The 16,100-nt window shown below is 59.1% G+C and overlaps 3 protein-coding genes across 9 annotated transcripts in view; 2 read left to right on the top strand and 1 right to left on the bottom strand.

Annotated features, from left to right (window-relative positions):
- WDR48 (WD repeat domain 48) overlaps positions 1-4,989 on the top strand; it is a 44,362-nt gene extending 39,373 nt beyond the window's left edge. For all 3 annotated transcript variants that reach the window (XM_043595712.1, XM_043595711.1, XM_043595713.1), the window contains 3 exons: positions 911-987; positions 2,146-2,338; positions 2,975-4,989. In XM_043595712.1, the coding sequence (XP_043451647.1) occupies positions 911-987; positions 2,146-2,338; positions 2,975-3,070 (366 nt within the window). In that variant the 3' untranslated portion in view covers positions 3,071-4,989. The remainder of the gene's footprint in view (positions 1-910; positions 988-2,145; positions 2,339-2,974) is intronic.
- On the bottom strand, positions 4,990-15,545 carry GORASP1 (golgi reassembly stacking protein 1). Of its 4 annotated transcripts, none has more exons than XM_043595714.1 (9): positions 15,388-15,545; positions 11,657-11,737; positions 10,899-11,102; positions 9,607-9,693; positions 9,327-9,457; positions 8,905-9,097; positions 7,997-8,147; positions 7,374-7,526; positions 4,990-7,137 (listed from the first exon to the last, which is right to left on the bottom strand). In XM_043595714.1, exons 1-9 carry the CDS (start codon positions 15,448-15,450, stop codon positions 6,875-6,877), a joined length of 1,326 nt encoding a protein of 441 aa, XP_043451649.1. In that variant the 5' UTR covers positions 15,451-15,545; the 3' UTR covers positions 4,990-6,874. The 4 variants fall into 4 exon arrangements, with proteins under 4 accessions (XP_043451649.1, XP_043451652.1, XP_043451650.1 ...); XM_043595717.1 differs by lacking the exon at positions 15,388-15,545 and adding an exon at positions 15,051-15,180; XM_043595715.1 differs by lacking the exon at positions 15,388-15,545 and adding an exon at positions 14,527-14,983.
- Positions 15,474-16,100, top strand: part of TTC21A (tetratricopeptide repeat domain 21A) — a 36,121-nt gene continuing 35,494 nt past the window's right edge. For both annotated transcript variants that reach the window (XM_043595707.1, XM_043595706.1), the window contains exon 1: positions 15,474-15,756. Coding sequence is in view for 1 of the 2 variants with exons in the window: in XM_043595706.1 (XP_043451641.1) it covers positions 15,730-15,756 (27 nt within the window). In the remaining variant the exon portion in view is untranslated. The remainder of the gene's footprint in view (positions 15,757-16,100) is intronic.

Raw genomic sequence — 16,100 nt, 5'->3', positions numbered from 1 at the left:
CTCTTATGTGCTGTTGATCTGTTTTATATATTCCTAAAGCCTTATGAAAAGAGATTGAATCTCTAGAACCTCCAGAAAATGTGTTTTCTGTCCAGATATACCTCCAAGAACCTAAAGCCAGTGTGACACCTGATGGGTATTCTGTGCTCTTAGCTCTGAGTCCGAGCTCCCCATAAGCACTACTTTCTTTGAGTATGAAACTCACCTGGGATGCATTGCTGACGTTCAGCCTGTGGCTTATTCCTGAGAGGAGACACCCAGACAGGATATGACATGGAGGCTTGAAGGGGAGTGATACCCAGAGAAAAGATGACCAGTTAATTTTATCCTTCATCTGAGTATGTGGTTCACTTCATGGTAGACACCTAGGCGTTTGGCTGAAGTTTCCACTCTTGATTAAAACCTCAGACCTGATGTGAGAGGGAGAGAAAGTTGGAGGACCTCAGTGACCTTTCCAGCTAGATGATGGGCCTCACCACCCTAGAGTGTGTGGTTTTGCTCAGAAGTGGATGCTGTGGGTTTCTCTCCAGACACTGAATTTTCTGTTTGGGCCCTTAAGTATCAGCCCCAATGTTTTAATGTGGAATTGAGATTTTGCTTTAAATAGCAAGTAATATTTGTTTCCCTTTAATACCTTGAATTGTTATTTGGGAAGAGCCATACTGCAGTTTCACGCTGCCACTGACGTATCATTTATCTCGTATACGTTTTATTACGAAACTGAACGCGAGACTTTTCTGGATACATTTTCACTAGGCTTAGGTGATTGGATAGCTTACTATAAATTTCATAGGAAGTTCATTTGAATTGTAAAATAACTATTAACTGGTAAATCATGTTTTTTATTGACCTCATTTTCACTCATCAGCTAATAGAAATGATTGTGCCTTTTTTACTTTTAATATTTCAGAAAAATATGCCCAAATTCAACAAAATTCCTTTCTACCTCCAACCTCATGCATCTTCGGGAGCAAAAACCTTAAAAAAGTAAGTAAATGTAGTGTCATGTGATGCCGGATCTAATCAATTGCCAGAGATTTTTTTATTCTTTATGATTGCTTTTATGGCAAAGGAGACAGGTCGTAGATCTAAAGCTAGTTTCATAATACTGAAAGTTTACACAATTCACCCTTTACCAAGTACCTATGTGGTAGGCCACAGAAGTTCAAAAAAGTAAGACTTGGGTTTTGTTTCTTGCCACAGCATAGTTTAGGACAGTTTGTATATAAAGACTGCTTTCACAGATACTTGGGGAATGAGGAGAGAGGGAGAAGCGGATTTGGGGCTGGAGCTTTCTGGAAAGGTTCTTGAAGGGCATGGAATTTGAGCTGCACATGGAAGGATGGGTAGAGTTTCAAAAGAGAGGTATTCAACAAGACTTAAAAACCTTTTGTTAGGGAAATTTCCAGACATAACGAAAAGGAGATTAGAATGAACCCCGTTATCCTGTCAAACAGCTTCAGGGTTATTGACACATGTCTGAACATTTTCCTTCTTCTCTGCCTCCCCCCCCTCCCACCCACCTACACACACACACACACACACACACACACACACACACATACACACACACACCCTGGATTATGTTAAAGCGAGTCCTAGATTCCGCTTGTAATGACTGACGTTCAAGATGGCTTTCAGAGTTTGAGCCTGAGCTGCTTGGGTTGGCAACCTGACGTCAGTGATACAGAAATAGGTTTGGGAGTGAGGAAGCTGATGAATGTAGTTTTGGACACGGAGAGTTTGAGGTTCCTACAGGACGTCCATCTGGAGATACCCGGCTGGCTGTTGGGCTTGTGGGTCATCACCGGGGGCTGCCTTCCCTCCCAGGAGCATTCAGTCTGCTGCTGTGCTAGGAAAGTCTTTAAGGGAATAAAACCCGGAAGGCTGTTCTTTATGTATGTGTAAGTCTTAACGTGCATTTAATCTCAGTTACCCGCTATCTGTGTCTCAGGAGGACACTATAGAGAATATGTTGGCAATTCTAAAATAGATGAAGGCAGTGACTGAAAACATTTATTGGTTTATGCTTCTGCGGTTTGCTTTATCTTTACCAAATGGGGACACCAAAGAGCATGTAAGACAACGTCCGGCAATTGGCTGACGTCACACTCTGCCCTTGCTTTTTTTTTTTTTTTTTTGCAGAGACAGACTCTCTGCCAGTGACATGCTCCAAGTCCGGAAAGTAATGGAACACGTTTACGAGAAAATCATCAACTTGGATAATGAGTCGCAAACCACTAGCTCTTCTAACAACGAAAAGCCAGGGGAACAGGAAAAAGAGGAGGATATTGCTGTGCTGGCAGAGGAGAAAATCGAACTTTTGTGCCAGGACCAGGTAAGTGCACTCGAGGACCGCGGCCCCATTCTCTCTAGTGCTGATGCTCAGAAAGCCAGGTGTCGTGTGATTACGCTTCCCACGTCTGTGGCCTTTGGGGGTGCTTCTGCTTTTAAGGAGACTCTGAGGAGGGAGTGCTGGGTCTCTCCCACCTACCGGTGAGGCCCCTTCCGAAGGGGCTCTTCGGCCCACCCTGAAGCTCCCATTTACCCCGGGGAGGTTCTCCGGAAGAGGACACAGAGACGGTAAATGTGAATGTGCCGGTGGCTGTTTCTTTCCCCGACCAGAGAAGGACAGCCGCTGGCCTCGGTGTGCAGAGCAGCACCTGCTGTGCTGGGTGGAGACGTGCAGCGGAGGTGGGTGGCGCCCCGGGGGAGCTGTTTGAAGTAAAGGTGCACTCGAGGCATTTCCTCAGAGGAACGGCTGGAGTTGGGATTTCTGGCCCAGCCGCACGAGCTGCACGTCTCTCGGGGCCCCGGTTTGTGTCCGCGTCACGGCGGCTGTGTCAGCACGAGCAGGCCGGCAGGTGGGGACGAGCTGGGTCGCCTGCTGAGAGTCTGAGTTCACAATAAAGGTCTTAGGTATCACGCAGTAGAGGCTCTGACATTTTTTATGACCTGTTTTTTTGCCGTTCAGGTTTTGGATCCAAACATGGACCTCCGGACGGTGAAGCACTTCATCTGGAAGAGCGGGGGCGACCTCACCCTCCATTACCGCCAGAAGTCCACGTGAAGGGCGGGCAGGCGCTCCTGGGTATGCATTTACCGACCTTCCTCCGTGGCCCCGAGAGTAGTCCTAGGAAGCCCGCCGAGCCCCAATGGGAGCAAGACTTCTAGCGGCCGATTTGGTATGGACCGAGATTCTCTTTCAGTTGAAGCGACTAATCGAGATGTAATATAGAAACCAGTCTCCATGTGTAGATTAAGCTGTCCCCAGGGAGGCAGAGAGCGAGAGCAGGACAACCCCCCCCCCCCCGCCCCCGAAGAGGACTGTGTCTTGCAAGATGTACAGAGAACGGACGACAGGCCAGCACAGACTCGGCTTCCTCCTTTTGTTTCAAAGGACCTTATCTTTGTCTGTTAGCACTTGTTAGAGACACATCGGTAGAGCCACCTCTGTCACTGTGTTTCAACTTCAAACCCACACGCTCTGTAGCTTTTCTAAGAGAGTACATTCCATCCACGCAGCACCTATGAAGGCTTTTTCCGAGTTGGTCATTAAAAACAACCACAACAAATGTTCTCACACTTACGACGGTTATTTTTAATAGGAATTTGCTGTTGTACAATTCAGGAGCCAGCCCACTTCAAAATAAATTCTCCTTCTTGGGCTCGTTTTAACCCTGCATCTCAGATGCGTTCTTTTAGGAAGACCTGTAGAGATTCCGGGTGCCGGACCGCAGCCCTCGGACCGCCAGACTGGAGTGCGCCCCGCGGTGCCCCGCGGTGCCGTGGGCCGCAGGGAGGTGCGGCTCTTTCGCTCCTCCTCACGGTGCCCGGTTTTGTTTATGGGCAAAAGCCAGGCGACGCCACAGGCTCTCGCTCTGGGTGAACAGTGTGATGCCATCAAAGCCCAAGACCGTGACGGAACGGTAGCTTCATTTACACGCGACCCAAAACGCCTGGTGTCCCGGTGAGCTGACTGGATACTCTGTCTGGGAGTACACATACTCGTTTCTCCGGAGTTTCAGGGGCAGGGCGGTGGTGTGGTACCTGCACCCAGAGTTCTCTTCACTGTTCTTTCTAACGATCTAAAGCTTTCCTAGAATCCTTTGAGTCTTGTACAGAATGTAACTTATTGGGGATAAACACTTCAACTTTTGGCAAGAAGAAATACTTTGGATCCTCCCCAAGGTCATTTGTATTCAGCACAGAACAATGGTCCGCCCCATAAAACTACTTAAGACAAGCCTCCTGTATGAAGCCAGAAGCACAAGTGCCTTCGGAGGGCAGTTTATTCGGGTCCGGTCGCCTCCCCCTCTCGTGTGCGGTCAGTCCCCACGGCAGCAGGGGCCGGGGAGGGCGGGGAAGGTCTTTCCTCCTCCCTGTCCTCTCCCCAGGCTCGGCTGGAGGCAGCTGACGGGCCCGGGGCCAGACCTGACCATTTGAGATTCCCTTGCCTGCACGACTGTAGGGACAGGGCTCCCTCACCGCCGGTCAGGCTCCTTTGGAAAGTGGACAGGTCACTGCCTCCAGCACTTTGGAGAAGTCAGCAAAGAGGTGCCACGTTCCCAAGGAGTCTTTCCCCCTCACGCACAGAGCCACCGGCTTCTTTTTTTAAAGTCCTTTCTATCTGTTGGATACAACGGTGCACTTTTGGTGCACATTTTTTAGCAATAGTTGTGAATTGATGACAGAAACACAACAACCAAAAGTCCCCACAGCTCATCTACCAGCCCTCAGCTGTGTCTGCGGGAGGGGGCCTCGGGCCACAGAACGGGTTCTGCTGGGCCCTTTTGCCCTGTGTGCCGAGGCGTGAGGGGCGGCTGCACTCCCTTCCTGTCATCCATCTGACCCTCGGCATGCTTCTACTTCTTTTTTTCCTTCCAGTCAAACCAGTAATAGTTTCCGGAAAATTTGACAGCCTGCAATGCCAAAAGGGTAAAAATCTGTATTTCACGGTTGTATAGAATAAAGGCTTTAGTTAAAATATTTAAAGTGTAGTACACATTTATTTCTTTCACCTGTCACTTTCCTTCATAGCAGATTACAGAGAAACTTCTGGTTCCATGTTTAGTGTTTATCCTGACAATAATCAGCATCAACGCCCATTTTATCACCCAGTTTAAGGAGGGGAGTGCGTAAAAGGGAGGGAAGAGCCACAGCTCTGAAGGGAAGGGCACTTTGGGCCAGACTCCCAGGCTGCAGTTCAGGGAAGCTGCTCTCAGAACGGTCCCGTGGTGATGCTGTTCCGCTGCCCGGATCCCCGCAGGCGGACAGACGCTGGGGTCCCAGACCGTCCAAGAACCAAGCCCCGGCGCTGGTGTCTCCGTTCTGCAGCGTATCGGCTGCTCCGGTAGGTTTGACAAGGGCTTGCTTTCAATGCTGTCACAGCGCCAGGAAGTTGAAGTGTTCGCTAACCGGGGGCCCTCCCTCCGTATACTTGACCTGTGCCGCCCAGAGCAGAGTCCCCGTCCCGTGGGCCTTGGGCCTAACAGAAATCTGGGCCCCGTTAAGTGCAGACGTTACACATCAAGCAGCAAAGGTGGCACCTCCCGCTGGGTGGCAGCTAGAAGACAAGGCCAGAGGCAGCCCAAGTGGCAACCAGCAAGCAGGAAGGGGAGGGACTGAAGCCAAGTCAGGAAGCACTTCCGTGGAGGGGAGGGGGCCCTTCCTGGATGGAGCCCTCCCCTGCCTGCAGGAGCCAAGCAGAGCAGAAAACCTGGCCTCGTGTTAGCCTCTCAGGGCACCTGGAGGTGGAGGGAGCAGCCTCCTCCCGAACTGTGGGGAAGAACGGAGCGGCCCTTACCCACTCTTGTCCAGCCCCCCGCCCCCCCCCCCCCCCCCCCCCCGTTCCTCCGTGGAGCGGGAACAGTGTCTAAAGAGGTCCGGTCAGGACCCGCTTTGAAAGAGTCTGCTTAGGATGGTGACCTTAAATTTGTCATTTTTATTCACCGCTGGGGCTGACAAAGCCTTGTGTATTTAAAAGAGATGGTTGTAGAAGTTTGGGAGCTGACAGGAGGCACCACTGGGTCTGAGGGGCGTCGGCCCTGGGGAAGAAGAAACGTCGTGATCCAAGATCAAGGGAGTCTCTGCTGCAGGGCCTAGAGTCTCCACCCCTCCTCTCCCAGGAGAGGTGGACACGTTCACTGCTTCTCTCCTCCGGCTGGGACTGGCGTATGTCAGCCTGAACCGCCTGTGCCGTGTAGCATGGAGAGGAGGGCACGCGACCCAAGAGACCGTGATTGTGGCTCCAGGGGTCCCCAAGGCACGGGGCTGCCTTCTAGCACACGCAGGGCCAGCTGAGCCGTGCGGGCCGAGTCAAGGCCAGCCCCACGAAGTGCCAGGCAAACACTCCACACCCGTCCCTTCCTCCTTCACTCCCATCTGCACCCCTGACCCCGCCTGGAGGCTGTGGCCTCCCGGACAGCCATAGCGACCAGAGCAGGAGAAGCGCCTCACTTAAGGGTACGTGGCCTAAAGATGCCGAGGCCCGCGGCCTCCCCTTACTACCCACTCGCTTTGTCCCACCCAAGCAGCAGAGTCCTTTGCTCTCCCACCCCAGCTCCTGCAGAACTTAACCTGGGTGCCGCTCCCAGCCTCCCACCGCCCCAAATGGACTCGTTTGAGACTCTCAAGTGCCCGATTCCCCAAAGCCAGGACCGTCGGGCAGAATTAAGGCCGACACGTCATCTCTTCGAGACCGGTAGGGTCCCAGCGGACACAAGAGCCCTTGCCTGCCGAAGTCCCTGCACGTCACTGGGGGCTGCAGCCTAGGGAGCTGGACACACCGGGCCGGAGGCTGGGCCGCGCGGCACGGCCCAAGCTGCTGCCCCACACCGAGGCCTCGTGAAATGCCACCGGGCCTCGTCCCAGCCTAGGGCGTTATTTCTGGGGTAGAGAGCCGGGCCTGGCCGGCCGCCCCCTCAGCCTCGGCCTCCGAATCCGGGCTCTCTGTGCTCGCCGGCTCCTCCTCGGCCTGTGCTTCGAGCAGCTCAGCAGACAGCCCGTCTTCCGGTGAGGCCGTAAAGGTGAGGCTGTCGGGAAGGGTTAGCTGAGGCAGGTGGTCTGGCTGGGCCTGGGGGCCTGGGCTGTCCGGGAAGGAGACCTCAAACTCTGACCCCGACCACGTGGCCTCACCTGAAACACACAGGGTGGAGCTCAGGAGGCCTGCGGGACCCGGGGCCAGCCACTCCTCTGACCCCCAACCCCCAGCCCAGGCGGTGATGGGGAAGGGGGGCTCCGGTGTACACGTGCCTTGACGAGGCTCTATCTCACCCCAAAGCCAGCCTCCCTCCCAGCCGAGAAACTCGGGGCAGCCTTCCCAACAGCCCAGGGTCCTTCCCGGAAAGCTTCCGCGGGCGTCGGCCACTCACCAGCCCGCTCGTGAGAACCGCTGCTGGAGCAGACGTCCTCGGGCCCTGCGGCTGTCACGGCTGTGGGGGTCGGCTCCGTGGGGGTCGGCAGGCTGGGCCACACGCTGGCATTGCTGCTGTCCAACAGGGAGATACCCGACACGTCCAGGAAGCCTAGAGGAAGGGGCGCGAGTCTTTCCCGGCACAAAACCCGACCACCGGAAGGCCAGTACCCTGGGGCACCTGGCCCGGCCTAAACCTGCAATGTCCTCAGCCCGTGGGGGCGCCCCCACCCAACCCCCACACGGTCCCCACTGCCTACCGCCGAGCAAAGAAAAGAGTCCGCGTTTGGGCCTCAGGGGAATAGCACTGTGGCAGGGAGCCCAGACCCTGCCTGCTCTGTCCCCAGAGTGCCGCGTGACCTTGAGCAGGCCACTTCCCTTCTGCCGTCCCCCCATCTGCACGTGGCACTGGCTCACCTGCAACCATCCTCACATATACGACATAGGACATATATGCCACAGGACGACAGGTCCAGGAAAGGTTTTGGCACTTGGACGAAAGCCTCGCCCTAAACCCGACGCCCACTCCAGCACCGAGGGGTGGCAGGCCCCCGAGCCCGCCGTCCGGGGCCCGCTCGCTACCTGGGTCCATGACTCGCTGCACTGGAGGTGGAGGCTGAAGAGGAGTCTCCATGGGACGTGCAAGTCCCCCAAGGTCTGGAGCACCACGGCTGGGACTCCCAGGCTCAGAAAGCTGTTCCTCCAAGGAGGAGCCGGGTGCCTGGAGCAGGGCCTGCGGGGGCCAGGGACGAGGAGGGAACAGGGCAGGGGCATTTCAGGTCGCACAGTCCACCCTAACCCCCGGCCCACGCTTGCCAGGGGACCAGCGCTCCGCTTGAAGGCGCAGACAGCCTCGAGGACCTGCCCCCTCCCCGTCCAGGTGATCTGAAGTTGGGCACGAGGGGCCTGGTGTGGCCTCTCCCACAGCGCTGACAGGAGGAGCCCCTGGTGTCCACCCGGCCGGGTCCTCCCATGACCCGCCAGAAGAGAAGGCCCTCCCTGAACTCCAGCGTGCCTGGGGAGCGATCCTTGCATGCCCCCCCGGTACAGACCCCAGGCACCAGCCCGGTGCCCCAGAGGCACTCAGGTGCCTCTTCCAACAGCCGAGAAGGCAGGTCCGGCGCTCTCCTACGGACTCGGCCAGACACCCGCCCAGCCCGGGTTCCGCGAGCCCGGCCTCTGACCCGACATTACCAGACTCACCGAGGCATGGGACGAGGCTATGCCCACCTCCGAGCCTCAGTTTCAAATGAAAATGACAACTAGTGCCTTGCCGTTACTCTCACCTCCAGACCCAAGTGGCAGGAGAACCCAAGTGGGCTTCACTGTCCCAGGACGGGACCGTCCGCTTCCACTAGGTCCCAGAAGCAAAAGGTCCTCCCCAGAGCTCCACAAACGGGCCCCCGGCAATGCCAGAGTCCTCTTTTCCCAGGTGGCAGGCCCCTCTGCCCACAGGAAGGTCCCCCCACTGGCAGATGCCCCCCACGCACCTCCATGTAGTCACCCTGCCTGGAGCCGGTCTCTGGCAGAGGAGGGGCAGGAGAGTCCTGGGGGGTGGGTCCAGGTGGCGGGGCATCAGGCGGCGGGGCATCAGGCGGCGGGGCACCAGGTGGCTTCTTGTGGTGGCTGGAGGGCTGGGTTGGGATCCGGTGCAGATACCCGTAGCCGATGCCACACCCCAGACTGCCAAAGTCCAGAAACAGTCAATCCGAGGGCTGGTCCCCTAGTGGGTCCTAGATCCGCCAACCCCACCCACGACTGGCAGTGGAAGAGCGAAGAGGGCGCCTCCCGGCCCCGTGTTCATCCTCAGCATCTCTGCACCCAGAGCCCAGCCTCCACACCCGCCCTGTGCGATTCTGGTCCACGGCCAGCGGCCAGGTCCCGCCCCGCAGCCCTCCCACTGAGCAAGTACCTGCCCTCTCCACCCCAGGCTGCGTTGGGAGTTACAGTCACCTCCCGGCAGGAGTCCGACTCGCAGTTGTAAACCATCAGCTTCAAGGGCTTCCCCTCGTGGGACTCGATGAGTGTAAAGAAGTCCTCAGACTACGACAAAGCCAGCGCCTGAGCCCTGCTCCCGGCACAGGAATCGGAGGCCCCAACAAAACGAGGCCCACCCCGCGGCCAGCACCCATCTCCACACCGGCGGCGACAGCCTTCAGGGACCCGGGGAGGGCAAGCCAAATCCTGCTCACCTCCTGGAGGATCTGGTCTGAGCCAACCACATAGTCTGTGTAGGGGCGCAGGCCGGCAAGGGAGGCGGGTGAAGAGGGTTCCACTTCCTGCGGAAAGAAGCACCAACTGCCTGTCTTGCTCCTGGAGCTGGGGGCGGGGAGGATGGAGGGACCTGCCTCTCCAGGTACTCAGTGGGACTTCTGTCCTCTGTCCCCAGGCCCTGCAGGACCTCAAGCCCAGACCCTCCTACTCCACCCCCTAATTTCCGCAGGCTGTCCAGCAGAGGGCAGCACCGAGGCGCCGCTCACGGCCCTGAGCTCTGCGATCTTGACCTGGGTTAACTCCTGACTCCACCAACCCCGAGCCAGCGACTGTGGACAAATACTTAACCCCTTAGCATCAGTTTCCCCACAGTTAAAAGTAAGATACACAGTACTTCCCCACGGGCAACCTCAGGGTTGCCGAGACGATTAAAAATAGAACACACATGAAGAATGAAAACCACACGTCGGCCCCTCGTAAGTGCCAGCCGTGTGGTTCCTGCTGCGGGCCTGCGGCTGGAGACGGAGACAGTGAGCAGGACTGGGTCCGAGGATTGTTTTCTCCCTGGGGGGGTGGGGGGTGGGAACTCTACTATTCCCAATCTCCCAGTCGCCCCCGGGGGGAAGTGCAAAGGGACAAAGGGATTACCGCATCGTCACCCCCACTGCGCTCCTGGACCAACCGAGGGAGGCTGAAAGACGGAGAAGCCTCCCGCGAGAAGCCAGTGAGCGACAGTGGAGGCCACAAATCGGATCAGTCCACTGCCAGCTCAGGAAGCCCTCCGCCCACCAAGCTGCAGGACTCCTTCAAGGACGTGGGCACCACCAGGGAACGCACGTGTGTGTCTGCGAACAGACCTTAACAGCAACACCTGTGACAGCTCAGTCGCTGAGATTCGTCAAGACCCAGCCCCCCAGGCAGCAAGCCAAGGCCCGAGGGGGCCTAAAGCAGGGGACCTGCCAGCAAAGACGAGATCCCGGCAGACCACGGAGTGGACCGGAAGAGACGCTGTGAAGGGCGGCCGCCTTCTGGCAGCACGACCACCCCTCCAGGAGAAGGTACCCCGCCTCTCAGAACAAGAAACCAAGGTTTCGGGGGTCAGAACGTGCCCAGAGTCACCTGGCTCACAAGCGGGGTGACGAGGAGCTGACCTCCGGGACTCCTCTAACAGGGAAGCACTGGCTGCTGGCCTCTCCGGTTGCCCCCCCCCCACCCCCTACCCTTCCCCCCGCCCCCACCTCCCCCGCACGCCCACCCTGGGCCCACTCACCAGCACATGCCACACGTGCTCGCTGGCCCTGCGGAAGCTGCAGAAGCGCACGCTGGCTCCCAGCAGGCCCTGGCCGCCCCACATGTTGCTGGGCACCACCTCCACCTCGCGCACCTTCATGGTCTTCATATTGAACACCTCCAGCTTCACGGGCTTCTCCACGTTGGCCTTCAGCAGGGCCTTGAGCGTGTCATTCTCCGTGTTCTGCAGGGGCAGTGGGGCTGACGCCGGGGCCCCACCCCCCAACCCCCACTCCCGGGTCGGGGCCCCTCGGACCGGTCTGGGTCTGAGACGAGGAAGGGCCTGGGCAGCCAGCGGCCCCGGCAGGACCCGGCGAGGGCATGGGCCACGGGGGGCTCTGGGCCGGCCACCCCTGCAGCCCCCACAGGGTGCGCCCAGGCACCACTAAACCTGCCTCCCTCAGCCCCTGGGGAACACAACAAAGTGGTCCAGAGCGTGGCAGGACTGCCCCTCTACGAGGGGCCCCTCCGCCAGAGCCTTCGCACCTCTCAGGCCCCGAAAGGCAGCTCCAAGAGCCCCCTCGCCTCCTCCCGGAAAGCTTAGGAGCAGAGCCCTGGGAGAGCCCCAGTGAGGCTAAGTAGAGGCCTGGAGAAGGAAAGATGGGTTGGGCCTCCCTCCAGAAGAAAAGGGAGGCAGAGCAGGATGGGGCCTGCCGTGGGACAGGAGACACACACACACACACACACACACACACACATACAAGCAAGGCAGACAGACGTCATGTGGTGGAGCCTCACCAGCCTTGAGTGCCCGATGGTGATGATGAAGTCAAAGTAGGGCTCCAGGCCTGCCTGCTGGGCTGGGGAGTTCTCCTGTACCTGTCCCACAGCAGAGGCCACCGTCACCACCCCAACCCCGTGCCTCTCCCAGAAAGCCCCAGCCCCCAATTTCAGAGGCCACGCATCACGGATCCCTGCGTCCCAGCAGGGACACGTGCACTGCACGAACTGTTCCAGGCAGGCCACACATGGGCACGGTCGAGGTAACTCAATCCTCTCTTGCCGCCTTCCGGGGCACAAATTTTCCTCTATAGGAAATGGCTCTTGTCTGATCATGATCCGCACAGCATGCTTCTGGACAGGCCTCCTAGGAGAGCTCAGGGCAGCCCTGGGGGCTTCTAGAAGGCCACAGAGACACAGGGTGGCACAGGCCTGTGGGGAGGCTTAGGAGACAGGGAAGCCGAAGAGTTTACCAGAAAGGTTTAGATGTGGACAGGAAGGGAGGGTCCCAGGACGGAACCAGGGTTGTGCTCAGAAAGAGGGGGAAGGCAGCCTGTGGCCAGATCCCAGAGGGCCCCGGACCCTGTGGTGGCGGACCCAAGACCAGCTGGGGAGGCGTGGCAGCGGCTGAGGAGTGTGGCTGAGGAAAGCAGACCGGAGGGACTGCCCCAAGGGATGAGCCTGAGCAGGGCGCCCAGTGAGCAGAGCCAGATCCCGGCCTCACAGCCTAGTCCCCACTGCACGGTACACAGGTCCCCCAGGAGCCACTCCTAGCCCAGGGGGGCCCCCTGCCCTGTCCTCCCCTAACTCACTGCTGGCTCCAAACACACAAGAACCAGGCCTCCCAGCTGGGGTAGAAATCCATCTCAAAGGCCCCATTTACAGAGCCTTGCGCAAACAATGCAGGCTTTATACCCCAGGCTGGACCCTGCGGTGCCCCCCCCCACACCCACACCCTCAGGCCTTTGGCTGTGAGCACTTGATGTCCTGCTGGTCAGGCATCAGCCCAGAGGACACTGGGCTCCTGTGGCCTCCACAATGGAAAGGCCCTGTGGCTTCGACTACCCACCCGTGCCTAGAGTCTTGGATCCCCCCAGCTGAAGGAGAGCTCACACTGAGCCTCTGGATCAAAGCTAATTCGGCCCTGGAATTAGGAACCCCTCCTGGCTGTGACACCACCAGCTGGGCCCCTGCTCACCACCTCCCAAAGCTGCCATGGTTTCCCATGACAGTAAGCTCAGGAAGCGACTCCAATCCCGGCTGGCCCCTCTCCCAGCTGCCTCCTGCACCTCTACTCAGCCTCGGCTGTGACCTTGTCCTCTGGCTGTACTCCACTGCCTTCGCCCTGGGCTCCGCCATCACCCACTGTGGCTCTACGGGACTAATAATCTATGCCGCTGCCGCAGCACCCCCACTCCTGCACCCCCACTCCAGCAGCAAGCGCTGCCCTCAGTCCCACTCTCCCTGGGGGGGGGGGGCTCTCATCACCCCCACCCCACAGCCCCACCGGGTGTGCTTTTGTAACACTTTCTACTGTGTCCCCCAGCAGGGGACCTAATGTAATTAACGGTGAGGACAGGCTCCATGCCAGGGGACTGTGACACCTGCTCTACCTTGCATTTAACCCTTAAACTCATACCGACTTACAGAAGAGGGGAAGCCCCAGGAAATGCAACCCAGAGCCAGCTCTGTTCCACCATCCTGTAACAACCAGTGCCTGGGAACCCTCCGTGGCTCTAAGCTCGCCGAGGGCAGGGTCTTCTCCAACGTGCCTGGCACACGGTGAGGACGCCAATATGGACAGAGGGCGGCACACGCGTCCTCCATTTTTAAAGAAACGTTAGTAAAGGGCGCCTGGGTGGCCCAGTCGGTTAAGCATCTGACTGTGGCTCAGGTCGTGATCTCACGGTTTGCGAGTTCGAGCCCCGCATAGGGATCAGAGCCCACTTCGGATCCTCTGTCTCCCTCTCTCTCTCTCACACACAAATAAATAAACATTAGAAAAAAGAGGTTAGCAGGAAACGTCGCACCTCCACGTAAAACGTCCCGATGGCTCCACAGAGCAGAATAAAATCCTAGACCTTCAGAACATGCCAGGCCCAATATAATCCGGCCTCATCCTTTACCGCTGCCCTCCTTACAGGGGCCGCCCCGTCCATGCACTTCCTCAACACAACAAGCCCAGCCCACCTCAGGGCCTCCCTCTGCCCAGAAGGCTCTTTCTTCCACCAAGTATCCATACTGCCCACTCCTTCCTTCCGAGGTGCTTTGATGAGAGGCCTGTCCTGACCCATCTGTCACTTCCTCGGCTTTATCCTCCACCCCAGCAGCGATCTCCACTTACCGTGGAGATCTATTTCGTCTGTGCCTGCCTCCTCTCAGGGCCAGCAACCAAATGTAAGCTCCATGAGAACAGGGACAACGTCTGTTCTGTCCCCTGCTTTATCTCTGGCACCCCAAACTCCGCCTGCCAGAGCAGGTGCTTACAAATGTCCGTTTGGGGGAATGGAAGACCTCCAGTCCTTTGACCTCTCCACTCTGCCCTCTCCAGCAGGCCCCTCCTGTCTTCACTGCCCCCATCGCCCCACCCCTCCCTCTTGCCAAATCCTCAGTTCCTTCCCTTTCCATCAACCTGTTGCAAAACTCTCCTGGATGCATCCCAACGTCCACCTTTTCTGTCAGGGGCCTCACCGTGATGCCAACCAGAGAAAGCCCATCACCCAGGCAGAATCCCGAAGCCCGCCTGGCTTCCCTTTTAGGAAAACCCTCCACTAGCCCTCCCCTCTTGCGGTTGTTAACAGAGCCTCCCACCACGATACAGACACGCCCTGCCTACACTCAGCCCAGCATCTATCCACGGTGCCCAAGGGAAAACACAGGGTCCTTACCCACTGCGCTCTGGGGTCAGAGACCCTCCTGTCCCAGCCCTCCTTCTCCGGGGTACACATTGTCACCCCAACTCTCCATCTGGCTGCTGGCCCCTCTCCTCCTCTTCAGACTCGAGGAACCCCACTCCGTCTTCACTTTGCCCAGAACTGCCAGTCCAGACCTCCTGGTCGCAGCACCAAGACGACTTTCTCGGTCGCGCCTCTCCGCGGGTTTCACCCGAGGTCCCTCCCCTGCTGCCAGCGCTCTCCCCGTGCCCTCTGCGCCATTCTCCTGGCTCTCCCGCTCCCGCTCTCCCTGGCTGGTTCGCGCTGCCCCTCGAGCCCCCGACCCGAAGCCTGTCGACCCCATGACGGCGGCGCGCGGGCCGGCCGGCTCCCTGGCAGTCGGCGTCCTCTCGGCCACCCCGACTCCCTGGACCCGAGGGCGGCGAGCTAGCGTCTCAGTGTCGCTGGCTCTGTCCCCAGGCCCAGCCCGGAGGCGACCGCAAATAGGACCTAAGTGCACAAGTGCCTCCCGGCTGAACCTGGTGCAATCTTCATCCGGGCGAAGTGCCACTCCCGGACCAGGAAACGCTCCCGCTTCCTGCTTGGCTGGCACTCGGGGCCGGGGCCGGCGCCGGGCCGACCGCGGCCGCAGACAGGCCGGGGGCCGGAGGGCCGCGGCGCCGCCTCCCGGAGGAGGCTCCCACCGGGAAGGAGGCACATCCCGCCCCCGCCCCCGCCCCCGCCCCCACCGACACCACCCGGCGGCCCCTCGGGGGCCGAGACCCCGCCGCTGCCGACCTCGGGCCGCCGATAAGCGTCCCGTCGCTTCCGTGCGGGCGCCCAGCCAAGGTCACCGGCGCCGCGGGGGCGACTCACCCCGTGCAGGTGGAAGCCCTCGGCACCGCCCGCGGGCTGCTCGGCGCTGGCGCCCAGGCCCATGGCGGCGGCGGCCCGGCGGCGGCGCCCACCCAGCGGCCCGGCCCGGCGCCACCAGCGCGCACCGGCCGTCTCGGCGCTCGATTGCCCGCGCCTTGTCACGTGGGCGCCTGCCCCACCCACCCTAGATTCTGACGCCCTAGGCAACCGGCCCGCCCCCTGCGTTTCCAGGGACGCGCTCTTCCAACTTCCGGCCGCGAGAGGCGTGCCCAGGACCCTGACTCCGGAATCCGGCTCAGCGCGACGCCCCCTGAGCCGGGCTCGGAGCCGCGAGCGCCGGAGATGAGCACCAGCGACTCCTCCCTTATGGTGCGTGGCCCGAGCGCTGCCCAGCCTGGCCCTTCGGGACTCTCCGCCTCTGGCCCCGAGACCCTCGCGCCCGGCTGCTCTCCTGCCACCTCTCCGACCCTTCCTGCTGCGCCTTTTACCCGCCTTTCGCCCCCCCGCGCCGGCCGCTAACGAAGGGCCTGGCCCTCTCTGGCCTCACTGTTCCTGGCGAGCGCATCTTTTTTTCTCTGGTGTTCTCTGTGCACCCTAAGCCCCAAATCGGTATCCCCACCCAATCCTGTCCTCGAGTTCCCCCAAACCAAAGTATCCTGAACCCATCTCTGTCATCTTGCCATCATCTCCCTCTCCCCTGCCTCTGCCTCTTC

The sequence above is a fragment of the Prionailurus bengalensis genome, chromosome C2 (assembly GCF_016509475.1).
Source record: "Prionailurus bengalensis isolate Pbe53 chromosome C2, Fcat_Pben_1.1_paternal_pri, whole genome shotgun sequence".
Taxonomy (NCBI): domain Eukaryota; kingdom Metazoa; phylum Chordata; class Mammalia; order Carnivora; family Felidae; genus Prionailurus; species Prionailurus bengalensis.
Note: the sequence above shows the minus strand (reverse complement) of the source record. Positions and strands in the feature narration are given on the sequence as shown.

What these genes read in the sequence shown, in the direction of transcription:
- GORASP1 (XM_043595714.1), bottom strand. Translation starts at nt 15,450, where the DNA reads ATGGGCCTGGGCGCCAGCGCCGAGCAGCCCGCGGGCGGTGCCGAGGGC. An exon ending in AGGGCTTCCACCTGCACGGG is followed by an intron (nt 11,738 to 15,387) that starts GTGAGTCGCCCC and finishes GCTGTGGGACAG; the next exon opens with GTACAGGAGAACTCCCCAGC. An exon ending in CGGTTCTCACGAGCGGGCTG is followed by an intron (nt 7,138 to 7,373) that starts GTGAGTGGCCGA and finishes TGTGTGTTTCAG; the next exon opens with GTGAGGCCACGTGGTCGGGG.